This window comes from Anolis sagrei, chromosome 3 (assembly GCF_037176765.1).
Source record: "Anolis sagrei isolate rAnoSag1 chromosome 3, rAnoSag1.mat, whole genome shotgun sequence".
Lineage (NCBI taxonomy): Eukaryota > Metazoa > Chordata > Lepidosauria > Squamata > Dactyloidae > Anolis > Anolis sagrei.
Genome location: NC_090023.1, coordinates 48,333,428 through 48,350,389, shown reverse-complemented (window position 1 = coordinate 48,350,389; position 16,962 = coordinate 48,333,428). Strand labels below are relative to the sequence as shown.

General features: G+C 36.9%; 1 protein-coding gene across 1 annotated transcript in view; it reads right to left on the bottom strand.

The window, feature by feature from the left end:
* The window catches only part of TMPRSS7 (transmembrane serine protease 7), a 67,271-nt gene that overhangs the window by 17,757 nt on the left and 32,552 nt on the right, over window positions 1-16,962 (bottom strand). The window contains exons 16-18 of the mRNA XM_067466199.1: window positions 15,893-16,161; window positions 13,773-13,909; window positions 12,637-12,804 (exon numbers count right to left, since the gene is read on the bottom strand). Coding sequence (XP_067322300.1) covers window positions 12,637-12,804; window positions 13,773-13,909; window positions 15,893-16,161 — 574 coding nt within the window. The remainder of the gene's footprint in view (window positions 1-12,636; window positions 12,805-13,772; window positions 13,910-15,892; window positions 16,162-16,962) is intronic.

The following is a 16,962-nucleotide window of genomic DNA, read 5'->3' as shown; positions in this document are numbered from 1 at the left end:
TAGTGCTTTGTTTCTAAACTCTTCACCACTATTTCTCCATGATGTCAAACAGACATAGCATACCTATTTCCATTTTTAGAAAATGCAAACAAAGTAAAGCAAGACGAGGAATAGTTTCATACTATACAACCTTACATAAAAGTCTTCACCATTTTAGAAATGATTTTAGGGCAGTAAATATGTAAACATTCTGTCTTAAATAAGTTAGTCACCATTCTAAAAAAAAAAAATCATATTTCATTATTTCAGTTTTCCAAAAAAGGGTTATATATATATATATATATATATATATATATATATATATATATCTGGACCACTGTTTCAGAATATGGCTTTCCTTTTCACCTGTGTCAACTTTTCTTTAACCATTTACCTTGTGATGATCTTGTTCTGAAGAGGGAGAAGGAAATCATATGCAGACAACCTGTGAGATGCACAGCTCCCGGGAATCACATCATGCCAGGTGACAATGACCAGCCTCACAACATAGTCGGATGGAACTCTTAGCCTCCACTGATAAAAAGATTTCTTAGGATTCATCAGTGCTAATGTCCTATTATTACCAGGCTTTGCATAGAGGTCAAAGGCCACTGGTAGATAAAACCAAAACAGATCAGTGACTGAAAAGTAGTAAGCAGAATAATTCAAAGAGAAATGTATCCCAATCACATCAACCCAGATCTTTAGGAACTGATGTCTCTGTGCCACAAAAGACGTGCTTGTCCATCTCACTGGAGAAGAGAATTGTGAAAGAATTGGGACAGGACAGAAGCACAAAGGCTGTGAAAAAGAATCTCACTTAGGCACCTGATTTGTGTATAGGAGACTTTAATTTCTAGGTGTTCTGAGACAACAGCGTTCACCAGCAAATTCAATACAAAGCAACTCTAAGCACTTGAACAAATGGAGAAATCAAGTGGAAAACATCAGTTTAAGTGGGCAAACAATAGTTCACAATTTGCAGTCATTCGTTTTTACAACATACTTGTTGAGAGAGTTCAACATGATTTCTCCCCATATTGCAGCTCAACTTAGCAATGCTGCCTTACAACAAGTGACAGAATCAAATGTTTGTTTATTATCCATCACAATTTATATTTTGAGAATCTTTGCTATTCAGGCTATCCCTGTGGCTTTGAATACACCTAATTTCATCTCATGTTTAACTAAGGTGGTTTGGGCCTGGTTAGTACCTGGATGTAGAAAAACCAGGGAGAACTAGAGATCTTCAAGTAGGACTACAGAAGAATTTCCCCTGAAATCTAGAGGGCCATTGCCAGTCAGAATTGACAGTATTGGGTTATATATAAAAAAATACTTCAACTCATGTTAAGTCAGTTTTCTATGTTCCTAACTCTTCTGATTTCGAAAAGAGTCATTATGACCTTCATACCCACAAGGATCAAGATTATTGTATCTAAGGGCCTTCTTAGTAGTGCCCCCGGACTTTGGAACATCCTCCCCAAGGAGATTAGGCTAGCCCCTTCACTGTTCTCCATCCATAGGCATCTGTTCTCTGTTCTCTGCGCTTCTTCTAATCCCCCAATTCTATAATACATTGTTTTGTACTATCCCAGGTCCAGTCCTCTTTATACCCTGACCATGCCCATCTTAGAACTCTGGTTATTGATTTTTGTTGTGTTTTGTTAAAGTGAGTTTTAGTGCTGATGTTTTATACCCTTATGTTTTGTTTAATTGTGTTTTGATTGTTATGCTTTGCTATGTTTTAATTTAATTGTGCTTTTTGTTTTAATTGATTATTTTGTTTTGATGTTTTGTGGACATTTTGTGCCATGTATAAGCCACTCTGAGTCCCTTTGGGGAGATGGAGGCATGGTATAAAAATAAAGTTGTTGTTGTTGTTGTTGTTGTTGTTGTTGTTGTTGTTGTTGTTGTTAAGGCTGCCAGGCCAAGTATAATTCCAAGTCTGACAAGCCTATTAAGCTCAAAACTTTCTAAATAATAAGCTACCTATTTTCTAAAAAATGTTGTCCAAAGACTAAGATCATAGTGTGCTCAGTCTGTAGCATTAAATAATTACTCTTCTCAGATATCATCTCATTTATTCCCATACTCTTGGAAGGACAAAAAAGCTCAGAGAAAAGACCTGCCATTATCATGCCACAATCTTTTGGTGACATGCCTCAAGGCTCAGAAGTAATTCCCTAAAATAAAAGGAGATTCTTCTTATCTATGATGAAGGGCTGGAGCTGAAAACAAAGCTACCATACTTACTCAGATAATATCTGCAAGGATATCAATACATGAGGGAGCCAGACTGTGTCTGCTGGCTCAACAATCCCCCTCTTTTTCTTCCACTGAAGCTATAAACAAAGCCAACATGGAAATGTATGCAAGCTCTGTTCATATTTTCAGGACAGATGAGATGGCCAGCAGTGATAATCTTTCATGTCAATGAGGCAGTGAGTCCACAACCTATTTCCATCTGAATTTGAAAGGAAGTGTTTCAGCACTTTGGATAGCTCCTTTAAAATTCAGAGGATTGTTCAGGTAATTTTTCTAAGAAACCTCAATTTGTATGGATTCAACAGCAAACGGCTAGTGGAAACTCAACAGATTTTGCAAGGAAGGTGTGTTCCCATATGCTCCCATTCAGAGATCAAAATAGCCAATGATTCAGGAGGTTCCATTGCAAGCATGAGAATTATGTGGCTATTCAATAGACAAGAAGTTCTAACAGTCTTAATCAGCATAATCCAATGGTGAGGAATGTTGGGAGATGCAATCCAACACACCCAGAAGGCTGCGTAATTCTTACTCAGCCTTCCAGTTCTCTTATGTTTTCCCACTCACTGATCTGTCTATTCTGTACAATTCTGGAGAACAGGGTTTGAATCCCAATTCAGCCATGGAAACCCATTGGTTGGCCTTGGGCAAATCTTTCTCTCAGTCTCAGAGGAAGACCAGGGTAGCCCTCTTTTGAATAGATCTTGCTAAGAAAATGCCATGAGTCAGAAATAAAGCACATAAAAACAACAAGCTGGAAGCTATCTCAACATTATGTGACAGCAGATTCCATAATTTAACTACATGCTGCCTGTGAAGAAATATTTGGTTTTATCTGTCTCCAGTACCTCACCATTCGGGTCATTAGTTGCTTCTTGCATGTCCTAAAAGTATCAGATCCTGGAAACTAAAAGCAGAGTCAGCCCTAGACCACCATTGAATTCAGGGGGCAGTATGCTATATTTCAGAGAAGTGGGCTGGCAAAACCACACCTGAATATCCCTTGCCTAACAGAACCCTATCAAATTTGAAGGGTTGTCATAAATCAGCAGATGGCTTGAAGACACACAGAGAGAGTAGCATCTCTGTTCTAGTGTTGTGGGAATGCCTTCTCTTCATTAGTTTGTCTGTATTAGGCATAGTTTTACATACTTATGTCATATCTACTTTCGTTGTTCTTTTTTCAAAGTGTGGATTTAAAACCCAAACATTTCTAATTCTATAATAATGCACAAACAAATGGGGCAAAGGACAGTGGCAGTAACTCTTACCTGATTTCAGTGTCACATCATAATCCACAGCATCTGAAACTAAAATTAATAATAGCTATCAAAGAATTGGCTATATGCATGCAGATGATTAAAACGTCTTTAGAAGAATATACAGGTTAACATTACCAAAAAGCTCCAGAGTAATAGTATCAAAATCTTCTTCTAAAGGAAATGGATCAGCAGTGTTATTAGTGACTGGAGATGTCCTTTTACCAGTTATTCTCTTTTCCTTGATCAAAGGTGTATTTTTAATGGAAGTGGCAACATCTTGTGGGACCCAAAATGTACTCCAATAATAAGCTCGAAGGCCATTTTTTCCTTCACTGGGGGAAGTTGACAAAATAAGATTAAAATGTATTACTACTATTATCATTATCGTCATAATAATTTTTAAATAATAATAATAATAATAACGCTTTATTTGTACCCCACCCTATCTCTCCGATGGGACTCAGGGCAGTTTTCAACAAAAGTAACAAAATGGCAAACATACAATGTCAAAAACAAGTCAAATCAAAACAGTGGATAAATATCATCCCTTTTGCCCAAATTGAAATACATGGTATCTTATAATCTAAAAACAATTTAATATAGCTGAAACAACAAAAATCATCATTCATAGACTGCCCTCTCTCCCCAAGGGGACTCAGGTCAGTTTACACACAAAAAAGGTAAACATTCAATGCCCATTACTAAAATGATTAGTAAAACTTGATAACCCATTGAACCATGTATAACTTTTTGTGAAATTCCAAAGCATATCTATTTTTGGAATCAAAAAGTCTGTCAATTGATGGATGGCAAGGAGGAGACCACTGTAAAATGGGAATTTGAGAGTCATGGGCAGCCACTGGGAATGCCCTATCTCACATCCACATCAGATATGTCTGTGAAAATGGGAGCCTAGGAGAAGGATTTCTTTACATTTCCTTTGTAACTTAGCCTTCCCCTTTCTTTGAATGCCTCATCTGTATTTGTAAATGCTTACTGAAAATTTCAAGTTACTCCATGTATTATGATGTGTTTAAGTTGTTTTTAACTGATATGTATTTATATATGGCATCTAGTTCTTGCTAGTCTGTGCGCCGCCCTGAGTCGGCTTGGGGCTGAAATGGTCGGGATAAAAATGACATAAATAAATAATAAAAATCAATAAAAATTGAGAAATGAAGGGGCCAAATTCTTATGTCCCCATTTTGCCCCTGCCTCCCATGGCCATATTCCTGATTCAGTGGTACATGTACAATTACAAATTGCAATTAGTCTCCAGTTTGAACAGAAACAAATTGCAAGTTCTGATAGGATCTGCTACTCTTTCCTGCTTTCATATTTTATGATACCTGCAAAACATGCATAGAAAGTCACCAAAGGCAACAGTCATTTATTAATGCAAAGATGATACACAGCAGAAGATGACTTACCTAAAGGTAGTTATAATGGATTTCACGTAATAATCCCCTAAGGCTGAAGAGCCATAGAGTTCTGTAAACTAATAAACAATTGGAAAGCTGAATATAAATAACAAAAAATCATCTATTACATTATGAAGTAAATATATAAGTTTAGTAAATATATCACTTCAAAAATATCCTTGAAGTGACTGGCTTGATCTTGAAGGAGCTGGGAATGGTGACGGCTGACAGGGATCTCTGGCATGGGCTGGCCCATGAGGTCATGAAGAGTCAGAAGCGACTGAATGAATAAACAACATTTCAGTTTAGAAATGTTATTCAATAACAAACATTTGCTGTCAATACATGGAAACTCATTGGAATGGATAAAGGATCACATAAATTTCATATTTCAGTTTAGTTTGAAACTTTTTAGAAAGGCAACACAATTATGAACACTTCATCAAGATAATTTAGGGTGCTTAAAACTGCTGTCATTTCTGGCTTCTTGTCAGGTCATAGGTAACTCATGTAATCTGTGCACAAAGCAGCTTTGAGGTCCACAACTAATTCAGGTGGGAAACGCAGGCTAACAGAGGGATGCTTTGTATTTTTTAAGCCTTCTGTTAGCACAGACCCAGGAAACTGTATTGATCTCACAGAGTACACTTGGGAGAGAAGGGCAAGAAAGCAAGCGTTGTGTTGCATGGAAGAATAGAAAATAATGAGTTTAATTTAAATATCAACTCAATCTGCATAAGAAAAAGCAAAATGGCACACTGTAAAGGCAAATATTTTTATTGTAGAAAAATAGAAGAAATTATAACTCTTATCAAATTGAGAAGAGGCTGAGTTCTGATTTACTGATTTAGTCACTGATTTAGTCTGTTCCATTGAAAGCAACAGAAAGTCTTACAGACTGGCATTATTTTATGTGGTTCAGAGTTCACTTCATCGGAAACATGAAAAATTACTTCAAATTGATTGTTTTAGCCATGAATATGGCTGTGATGTTTATGTATATGATATGAGTCCAGAAGCAAAACATTAAGATGAGATATCTACTCACTGACAAAATATAAATAATGTGCTATTTTATAATCATCCTTTGATGGCTGAATCAGTAAAGACTAGAACAATCCTGCTAAAACTGTCGCAAGGAATATCTTCAGTTCTCACCAAATCAGCAATCCACTCCTTCGGAAACATTGCTTGTTATCAAGAAAACTAAAAATGTTGGCAGTGGTAGGAAAACATTTTTCACCAAATTCCTAGCATCCTAATTCCTCCTAACCACATATCCCATAAAATAAATGAAAAGTAAAGCAAAATCTTCTATATGTTTCAGAGCAAAACTTACATAATTCTGGATTACTTCAGTTTGCAGCATAAATGTGTGGGATTCAGGATGCATTAGGTCACTTGTATAGGACAGGTTGGGAATTTCAACGCTTCCACCGATGTAGATGAAAGAAAATGAAGGAGCTGAAAGGGGGAGATCCCACATTAGCTATTATGCAAATAAAAATAGATATTATCAGGCCTGAACACCTGATTACTTTTTACCTTTTTTAAAAAATATTCCTCTCGATCAGAAATCAAAATCAGATTCTATTCAAAACATGTTATTATGAGTGGAAAAATTTACTCTTCCAGTTTTTTTTAAATCACTTTCAAACAGTTTTCAATGAAGGGAATCAATTCATTTAATTTGCTTCTCAGTAGCTATCCATAATATTTTCTAGAGTTGAAGAAAATATGTAAAATGTTTAATTTCTTAATATTACTTCATTTTGTCTGTATGATTTCTGAAGCTATTGAAAAAATATTATTTAGAGAAAATCATGAGAAATCACTACTCCTCTGCCGTCAGGGCTTGAATTTTCACACTGTAGCAAGACAGATCAATTAAAAAGGAAATGTTGTCGAACTCCTTTTTGCTGGATTGAAACCACACTCTATACTCTAATTAATTACAACTGAAATTTGTAATGATGATTGGATATTAGATTAATTTTCAAGACAGTTTTGAATACTGTTATAAATATTTATCTATAAACTTTGTACATTATTGGAATCCTAAATTCTTAATAATGCCCACATTCACATTTTAAAAAAATACATTTTGAGTAAGGTTACTTACATAATGTATAGTACAGGACTAGAAAAATTACAGTAACAATCAAGGAAATTGTAGGAAAGGTTTTTAAAAGGCATCTTTTCCAGAAATGCACACTTGTTCGTTTACTGAAAGAATGCTTTAGACTGGTAATGTCGCCTCGTAAACTCTGGCTGTGGGAAATAGATGGTCTCTGTCAAAGAACAAGAAAAGAAATGGGATCAAGTTGTCAAACAAAGCGACACAATTTTTTCTTGGCTTATCAGACAGAATAATCATCATATTAGGCACAAGCAATTTCCAAAGAAGTACATGCGGAGGGAGAAACTGAATGGTGCTTTCTTACCTGTTCAGAATGAAAATATGAATCACTGGGTGTAGGTATGCTGTATATAATAGAGAGACGCCTGGAGGGAAACGGTTGCATCACGACGCCTCCTTGGTTTACTCTGCAAATTGCTAAATCACAGAATCCTGAAAGGAAGCTGGATTTCTTTATTAGCAACATCACTTCAAAGGATATCTATTCCCTATTGTTGTTCTTGATTCCCCCCCCCCCCCCCCCCCCCCAATATAGCTCAACAGCCTTCTGCCTATCAACAGGTCTGGGGAGCAGGTGGGAAGGAAAATAAGTCATCCTTACAGTAACCCTTTCTGTACTAAATAGGACAGGGAAGATTAAGTAGTGGCAGACAAGGATAGTTTCCTCTTTGAACATAAATGAATGTGGCAAACTGTTCACCATGCAAGTTTAAAATTCTAAAAATATTAGTTCTTAGATGTTTTATGTGCTAGAACATGGGGTACTGTTCATTAAAATGACAGAGAGAATTTAAAGTCAACATAATTTACTGACCTTTTACAATGACCCCTATAACATAAATGTAAATAAACTTTTTACAGTCCAAAGACCCAATTGGCTCAGCAACAAAAGGTGTACAAAGTGTGGACAGATTACTAAACTGATAAAACTGATTGAAATGCAAGACAACGCTCTATACAAGATGCATATGAACAAGAGTGAGAACACTGCAAATAAACACAGGGCAAGTTTCAGCCTGTGTCTAACATAACTGATAAAACTAAGAGGAGTGAATGCAAGAATGGTTATATCTGCAGAACATATTTTAAAAGTCAGAAGCCTTGACCATGCTTTGTCCTTTAAAAGAAAACTTTAAGCTTCTTTGTGGCATTTCAGGCTTCTGAAGTAGCACAAGGTTGAAAAACTGGCTTTAGCAATGTCATTTTCACAATAAAATGGAAACATACTACCAGAGGCGGCCCTAGGTAATTTTCAACAGTAAGCAAACAGTATTTTGGCGCCCGCCCCCCGCCCCCAACCAATCACTGATATATATTTTCTATTCATCGTGGGAGTTCTGTGTGCCATATTTGGTTCAATTCCATCATTGGTGGAGTTCAGAATGCTCTTTGATTGTAGGTGAGCTATACATCCCAGTAACTACAACTCACGTTTGTCAAGGTCTATTTTCCCCCAAGAGCGCCCTGGGCAAAATCAACTATACTGCAAATGCTTACTTTGCGTAATGGGTTGAGCCACCCCTGCATACTACATAGGGCACATCAACACTGACCACTTAGGTCAATGGGTAATTCAATCTGCCTTGCGGCAACCAAACACTAGTGGAGTGATCTGGGTTAAGATGAAGGAAGGTCACTTAATGCAGCTTTCACACAGGTTAACCTAACTTGGATGAAGCAGGATTCAGGCTGTCTTCTGAGTTAGAACAATGCAGACAGCTGGGCCCCCAGTGGCGCAGTAGGTTAAACCCCTGTGCCGGCAGGACTGAAGACCGACAGGTCGCAGGTTCGAATCCGGGGAGAGGCAGATGAGCTCCCTCTATCAACTCCAGCTCCTCATGTGGGGACATGAGAGAAGCCTCCCACGAGGAAGATAAAAACATCAAATCATCCAGGCATCCCCTGGGCAAAGTCCTTGCAGACGGCCAATTCTCTCACACCAGAAGCAACTTGCAGTTTCTCAAGTTGCTCCTGACACGACAAAAAAAAAAAAAAGCTGGGCTGATGCCTCATAGGAACTGGCGGCAACTGTCTCGAGCCATCCTGCATTCCCTGGGAGGTCCAGGGACAGAGGATGCTAGTTCCATCTCTCCCCCCCCCCCCATGTCATTGCTGGCTACAGACCAACGTATCAATGATTTAAGGAACCAAGAAAAAGTGGTGGTGATAATATAATGTTGTTTTTCACAGATCTAGCTTTCAACCACAGTGAATGGTTTTGTGAAGATGTTTCAATTTAAATGATGGGTGTTGAATTAATATATTTCAAGACGTATCCAGTTTTCATTGTTTTTGCATTGGATGTTTACCTTGAAACATGCTGGCGGTTCAAAATTTGATATTTCTGCCACTCTATGGCTATTGCATTTTGTGTCACTTCAGTAACAGGAGTGCAAGGAGGGGAAAACAGTCTTAAATGATTTCTGCCTATCCCTACTCATATCTTTTTCATTTTCTTCATGGTTCTTGCCTTGGGACTCATCTATAACCTATGCCATTGTGTTCAAAATGTTCTGAAATCTATGAGATGGAACTTAATGGGAAATCAATCATCATTCCCTATGTCATCATTCCCATTCTACTCAGTTATTTCCAGCTATTTTGAAATTTGTCAGGTTTTTTAAAATTGCATCTCAATGCACTCTTTACATTGCTGGTTTTTTTAGAAGTTGAAAGTTAGAAACATTCTCTGTCTTTTCTCAAGTGTCCTTTTGACTTATGATGAGATTTATTAGGAAAGGAATAATAAGAGGTGATTGTCTTCCACTAGACTATATCACAGATCAGTTGCTGTTCTTCCATGGTCCCCCATTAAAAAAAATTAACAATCCTACCCAGCCTAGCTTCTGAGATCAGAGGAAGTGATACTCTTAGAGAATACATGCAGTTTTCTATTACTGTTTTATGGACTTATTGCATGAAGGAAGCAAACTGGCATTTAAACAAGTATCATGAGTAACCCATTGCCAGACGGTCACCTATAAAGCTGTCCCACTATAAACTTCTCCCCTACAGAACGTTCGACATTCCAATCACTTACCTAATGCAATTATACCATTCAGCTTCTGTGCTGGCATGTCAAAATTGAAGTCACATCAGAGGCGGGTTTCTCCCTCACTGTAATTGACTTATATAAAGTTTTAATTTATTATTTTTTAGGGCTGTGCAAAACTTCATTTGTGCCCCATTTGTCATATCTATTTCGTAAGATTCGTACATACAATATTCAGAAACGCAAAAAACTTAAGATTCAAAACACTGACCTATGACCTTTTGGAAGAATTATGCATGTCTTATAAGTGATTCCAGGTCTCTGTTGTGGGTGCCACTTCTTCCCTAAAACAGCTGGGTTTGATTCCCCCAAAGGGCCCAAGGTGGATGGCAAGGCCCAGAGTTGAGGGAGAAGCCCCTTTCTTTCCTTAAAGGGGGTGGCAAGGGGGAGCCAAAGCAGGCAGGCAGGCCAGAGGGATGCTTGGCTAGATGGCCAGGCAAGGAAGAAGCCCTTCCGGCACATGGCTGGCCCACAGATAGACAGGCAGAGACCATACTCAACACTGAGACTTTAACATGGACAGAATTCTGGGAATGTAATTTAGGGCAAGGCCTTTTGAATTCTTTGAGACAGGGGTCCTCACCTTCCCAAACTACATTTCCCAGAATTCCTTCCTGAAAATTATGTTATGGTTATGTTATATCATTGAAAAGAGAAATTCAAGAAGATAGCTCTTGTAGTTTTTTTAAAAAAATGTTGTTTGTAAAAACTTTTTTTAAATTCCCAAAAAATTAGTGGATGTGTGAAACATTCTGAAACTTGGGGGGGGGGGGTAACAGTGGCAAATGTGTTCTCTAAATATCATTGTAACTGTGCAGCTGCAGAGAGGTGTGATGGCCAAAGTGATCATCCTGGTGTGTTGCTGCTATTTATTAGACCTGTGTGATCAATAAAAAATGTTTCAATGCTCATTACAAAATTGAGGAGGGTGAAATGTTTTTGAGTGTGTTTCTGAAATTATGGACCTAAAAATTGTAAGTATAATGAAGTAATGAATTTTTCATTACTTTTTTGTTAAGTAATTGAGCAAGTGGAGAAACTTCAGGAGCTCATTTCTCTCTCATTTTTAGAGCTATCATGATGAAACTTGCTATAATTGTGCCACACATTTTCCACTGTTATCCCATCAACTTTAAAAATGTTACATTCCTCCACTAATTTGGGGGAAAATTTTGATTCTCTCTCTCTCTCTCTCTCTCTCTCTCTATATATATATATATATATATATATATATATATATATCAAGAGCTATCTACTTAAATTTTATCAACAATGCACAAGATAACCAGGACAACAATCCCTCCAAGTTTTAGAAAGATGCACACATCTATGGATTTTTAGGGATTTTAAAAAGTTTAGGCAAAAACATTTATCCCCCAAAAAGTCACAGCAGCAATCCCCTTGAATGTCTGTTTAACAGTGTGTCTATATTACACACAATTAACCATAGAACTTCAACTTAGCACAGATTTATACTACTGCTTACTTACATTTGTACTCTTTGCAGATTTAACATTTTTATTTATCATTATTACACTGATTCTAAGTGGCTGGCTGCTGGAACCTTCATTGGGACTTTCGGATGTTGATCACTGCATTCTGGGAAATGTAATTTAGGACAGGGCCTTTTGAATTCTCTGCCACAGAGGGCTTCACCTTCCCAAACTACATTTCCCAGAATGCTGTGTTCTCAGTCTCTCGCCCAGCTCAGCTGGTGTCGCTCCAGCTGCCCTTCCTTACCGTGACCAGCAAGCAGGCTGGGTCTTAATTAGCATTAGCAATGGGCTCTTTGGCATTGCCAAAGTTGCTTAATGCCTATACTGAAAATTAGACTGACTTTGAGAGACTTTCGAATGTTACAGAATCTTAACAAAAATTATTCGTCGGTGTTTGATTCTTACTTTTTTTTTCTCCCTCTTTCCTGCATGTTTCTTAATAGCAATTCAATTGCATGAATCTAACAAATTACTAACGACTTATGAGAACTAACACTAGTGTTGCACAGACCTACTATTCATGATCATGTAAATATGATGGAATAGCAGCTACGTAAGAGAAAGTCCAATATAAATGCACACTTAAGAAATGCAGTATTGTTCTTTCATCTGAATGTGGGAAAAGAACATACTGGTTTTTGCTCCCGATACCCACCAGTTTTTGTACATTGTAGACAGATTGCTGAAATCAAGATATACCACATCAACAACATTTCCTATAGTTATTTCTCCTCAGTATTAACTCTTTATGCAGGCTAATACTAATTGTGCCATTAATACTACCTAATCTATAAATTTAAATATATCTAACTCTGTATAAGACCTGCCCTCAATTAAATATATCTTTCACAATGAGAACACAGCTGTGATATTCATTTCGGGGTGTAAAATAAATGGAAAACACAACAATTGTTTATTATTAAACATGATTTTAATGAAGATTCTTCAAGTGTTATCACTTGAATGAGAACATAACTGCAGAAATGAAGATGCATAAAATGTAATCAGTGCTCAGTTAAAAAACAGAAGGCACATATTTATGAATCCATGTAGCAAAATTTGACACCCTTGTGTATACTCCAGGGAAATTAGGTCTTCCACAGCCATACCCCCAGCTGACGATTCCTATGAGAAACCACTTGCCATCACCTTTGCTTCGGCAAGAGAGAGGTCCTCCAGAATCTCCCTGAAATACATTGTATTAAAGAAATTGAAGCTTATGGTATTTTAAAACATGTCAATTAATACAATCACTGGTACTGTAATATTTGCTGATGCTGCTCAAAGTGTATTTCAAGTTCCCTAGGAATGATTGAAACCTTAAATTATGAAATAATGAGAAATATAATATAATAATAATAAACTTTATTTATACCCCGCCACCATCTCCCCAAAGGGGACTCGGAGCAGCTTTCATGAGGCCAAGCCTGAACAGCAATTGCAATAAAGAAAAAGAAAACCAAGACACAACATATATACATTGCCAGTATATATCATGCTGTTCAGAGTCTCACACCCCATCTATATTGCCATATAATGCTGTTTGAACTACATTATAATGGTCATAATAAAGCTGATCTAATTTCATTGAACTGGATTATATGTCTACTCTGCCATATAATCCAGTTCAATGCAGTTAATCTGTATTCTGAAACGACATTATATGGCAGTGTATATAGGCTAAAGTAACATATCAGTATGTATCATATATTCAGGACCAAATGAGATATGAATTGTCTTTATGCCATACCACATTTTTCTATGTACTATATATACCTATGTATATGCTGATTTCATGTATAAGTCTGCCTAATAATACACTGGCTCTGTCAAGACAAGATTGATCACTTCATTACCCACCCATGACTTTAATGTGATATTTGACTCCAACATCATCCTCCTATGGCCAGCATCATCACTTATCACAGCTAAAGGGAGGTATAGTCCAGGAAAATCTAGATGGATAGGTATCCTACATCGAATCCCAAAACTGTTCATCTGTACTAAGTCAAAGTAACCTACCGATGTAGTATGCTAACTGAAATTATGATTGATGGCACCATTGTTACTAGGTTTCTTAACTCAAACTTCAAGCAAAGGATAGTAAGTGGCTCTGTGAATGCGAAAGAAAGAGAGCTGGGGAAGTATCCTTACCTTGCAGCTATCCCTTTTACCTGACATCATCCCAGCACATAGCATACGGGCTGTGATAAGCCCATATGTTGAGTGGCACAATGTTTGATCCACAATTTCTACCTCTGCTTTTTGTAGAACTGCTGGTGTTTCATCATCTGAAAAAAATTAAGCTTAATGAGAAAAGATTACAGATCAAAATAGTTTCAAAAATCCGTAAAGCAGAAAAGTCAAAATAATAATGAGGCTGAGATAAATTGGCTTCCTTAAAGCTGGACCTGGAATTTCACAAATTATTTTGGCCTAGCTACAAGAGAGAAGAAACAATGTTTTGGTCATACATCTGGTTTTCTAACAAAGATGGTAAAACCAGAAAACTAGGTCCTCCTTTTCAGGGTTTAGATGCTGCTTAAATTAAGCAGTATGGACCATTTCATGTTATGTCCACTGAACTGGAGTTTTCAGACTTTTCCAAATTGTCCAGATCTTTCTTTTAACAAATATGCCAATTTATGTCTCAAGAGGGGAAAAGGGGTATTTTATATTTCAGGATAAGTCCTTTATTCTAGGAATAAAAAATTGTAAAACTCTATAGTAAAGGAAGTAAATCTCTGTGCAATTATTATTTTATTTATTAGAGCCCATCCCAATTGGACCTTGGTGGGAGTTGTGGCGGTACTTTTTGAGATTTTAAAAAGTTTCCATATAATCTAGTTTCTAATCCAGTCTGTGTTTACTGAATTCCCAGGACATGCTACACATTTTCAAACTCAGGTTAGGTGATATTTGCTATTCTACTCCTGTAAATTGCCAATACTGATAGGGAAATTCCTTTGTCTGTATCCAATTGTTTCCTTTTCTTTTAGATATCCCAATGACCACATATGACCTTTGATAAAAAAATTTCTCTAACCTTCCTTTTTTCATTACATTTCCAATGACCATGCTGAACATGTCTCATCCACACCACCTACTTTTCTTTCACAGTCAAAAAGTGGTATTACCACTTCCATAACTAATTTTTAAAATTTAAAATAAATGTACAAGACAGGAAACATGGATACTGTGGAGAGGTATGGAGAGAGGTGCTGAATTCAAAAGAAGATGATGGGAGATAGGGAAGCTTCACCTGCATCACACATAACACCTATAGTAAAAAAAGAAAAATTAAAATAACGAGCAGATGGAGCCCTGGTATATTTAGGGCACGACTGGATGTGGAAGGGAGAACAATTGTTGTTAGTAGGGTGTTGGGGTGCCTTCAAGACATTTCTAACTTATGACAACACTAAGGAGAATCTATAACATGATTTTCTTGCAATATTTATGTAGAGGACGTTTGCCATTGCCTTCCTCTAGGGCTGAGCATTGACTTGCCCAAGGTCACTTAGTTGGTCTCCATGGTCAAGTTGAAACCTGGTTTCCCGAATCCTAATCCTAGTTCAACCACTACTCAACACTGGCTTATGGAATAACTTTTAGAATATGAAATCCAGAAACATAATAGATTAACATTTCCTGGAACTTTTGGTTTATCTGGGGAACCCCAATTAAATTTTGGAGGGGTTAAAGGAAGTGGAATATGTTTAGATTAGAGAAGATAAGATTGATTGGGGCATGATGGCTATGATTAAATGTTTGAAAATAAGTCATATTGAAGAAAGAAGAAACTCATTTTCTGCTACTCCAAAAACCAGAGCATGGCCAATTGATTCAAATTACACAGAGAAAGAAAGATCTTCCTAAATATTAGGAAGAATCCACTGATGGTAAGATCTGTTCAACAGTGAAATACATTGCCTCAAATTGTGGCAGACTTTTGTTTTCTGGAGGTTGTTAAACTGAGGCTAGATGGCCATCTATTGTAAATGTATGATGAGGAGTTTGAACTGGATAACTCTTGTAGTTTCTTCCAACTCTATGATTCTATGATTATAATTTGCATCCTTCCTCTGGTGAGCTCAATGCATTCCCACAAATACACCATGATGTAAATCAGGCTGAGAGAGAATACTTGGTTCAAGGTTACTTAGTGAGTATCATGTTACAGCAGGGAGTAGAGCTCATATCTCACAATTCCCATTTCAGCACTCCAGCCCCAACAGCACACTGGCTCACTGACTAAAAACACAAAGGTTTACCTGCTTCTTGTTTCTGTCCCCATCCTGTTACCCAACATTTTTCCCCTGGATACACTCTGGATGTGGCGGGAGGTAGACAGATTGGCTGAATTAATGATTTCATTGTGTCAGCCCATGGTGTACTTAGTTGCAGCAAGGCAATGTCGTAGTCATAATTTTGGCTATTATAGTATTCGTGGATGATGATTCGCCTCAGAGTAGAGACAAATTTGGCTTTTCCTTGAGTACGCATCCCCAAATGTGCTGTCCAGATTCTAGGGTCTGATAACCTAATTGAAAATGATTCACATTGCAAATATTAGTGATTGAATTACTGGAACTTGGGAAGTTCTTTTTTGAAAAAATAACAAACTAAAAGTGTTGTTTATAATAACTGAAGACTTTAGCTGCAGTTCTAAAAGGATGCATAGCAACTATCTACCTTTAAGACTGTAATTCTATTCATATTTACTCAAGCTTTATTGAACTCACTTGGCACTCTTTCAGACTAAATATGCAGCAATAATGATCCTTTTAAAATGAAAAACAGATGAGTCACCAAATCTTGTTTAATTTATAGTCCCATTATATATTGATTAGGACTGAATATTTATTTATTTACTTCATTTATATACCGCTTTTCTCCCCCAGGGGGACTCAAAGCAGCATCCAACAAATTCACGACAAAAATTCAATGCCTATTCAATGCATATAAAAATTATAACATATAACTATAAATTAAATTAAACCATATTAAATATCTAGACATTTAAACATGAATTAAAACATATTAATATAAAACATAAGAGTTACACCCTAGTGTCTTAGAGCAGCAGTAGACAAACGGTGTTCCTGGAGCCACATGTCATATTTGTCCCTCCAAGAACTTTCTGTGGCCATCATGATTTTTGGCTCCAAAAAAGTTAATTGATTCATGTGAAGCCTTTAGAAATTGAAATTTACCTATTAAACAAGCTGTTAAACACTGTCACCATTTCACCCCCTTCCCCAAAAAGATCAATTTTATTCTGAACTATAAGTGAACATCCAGTCATGTCCAACATTGTTCACTTTTTGACATTGTGTGTGGC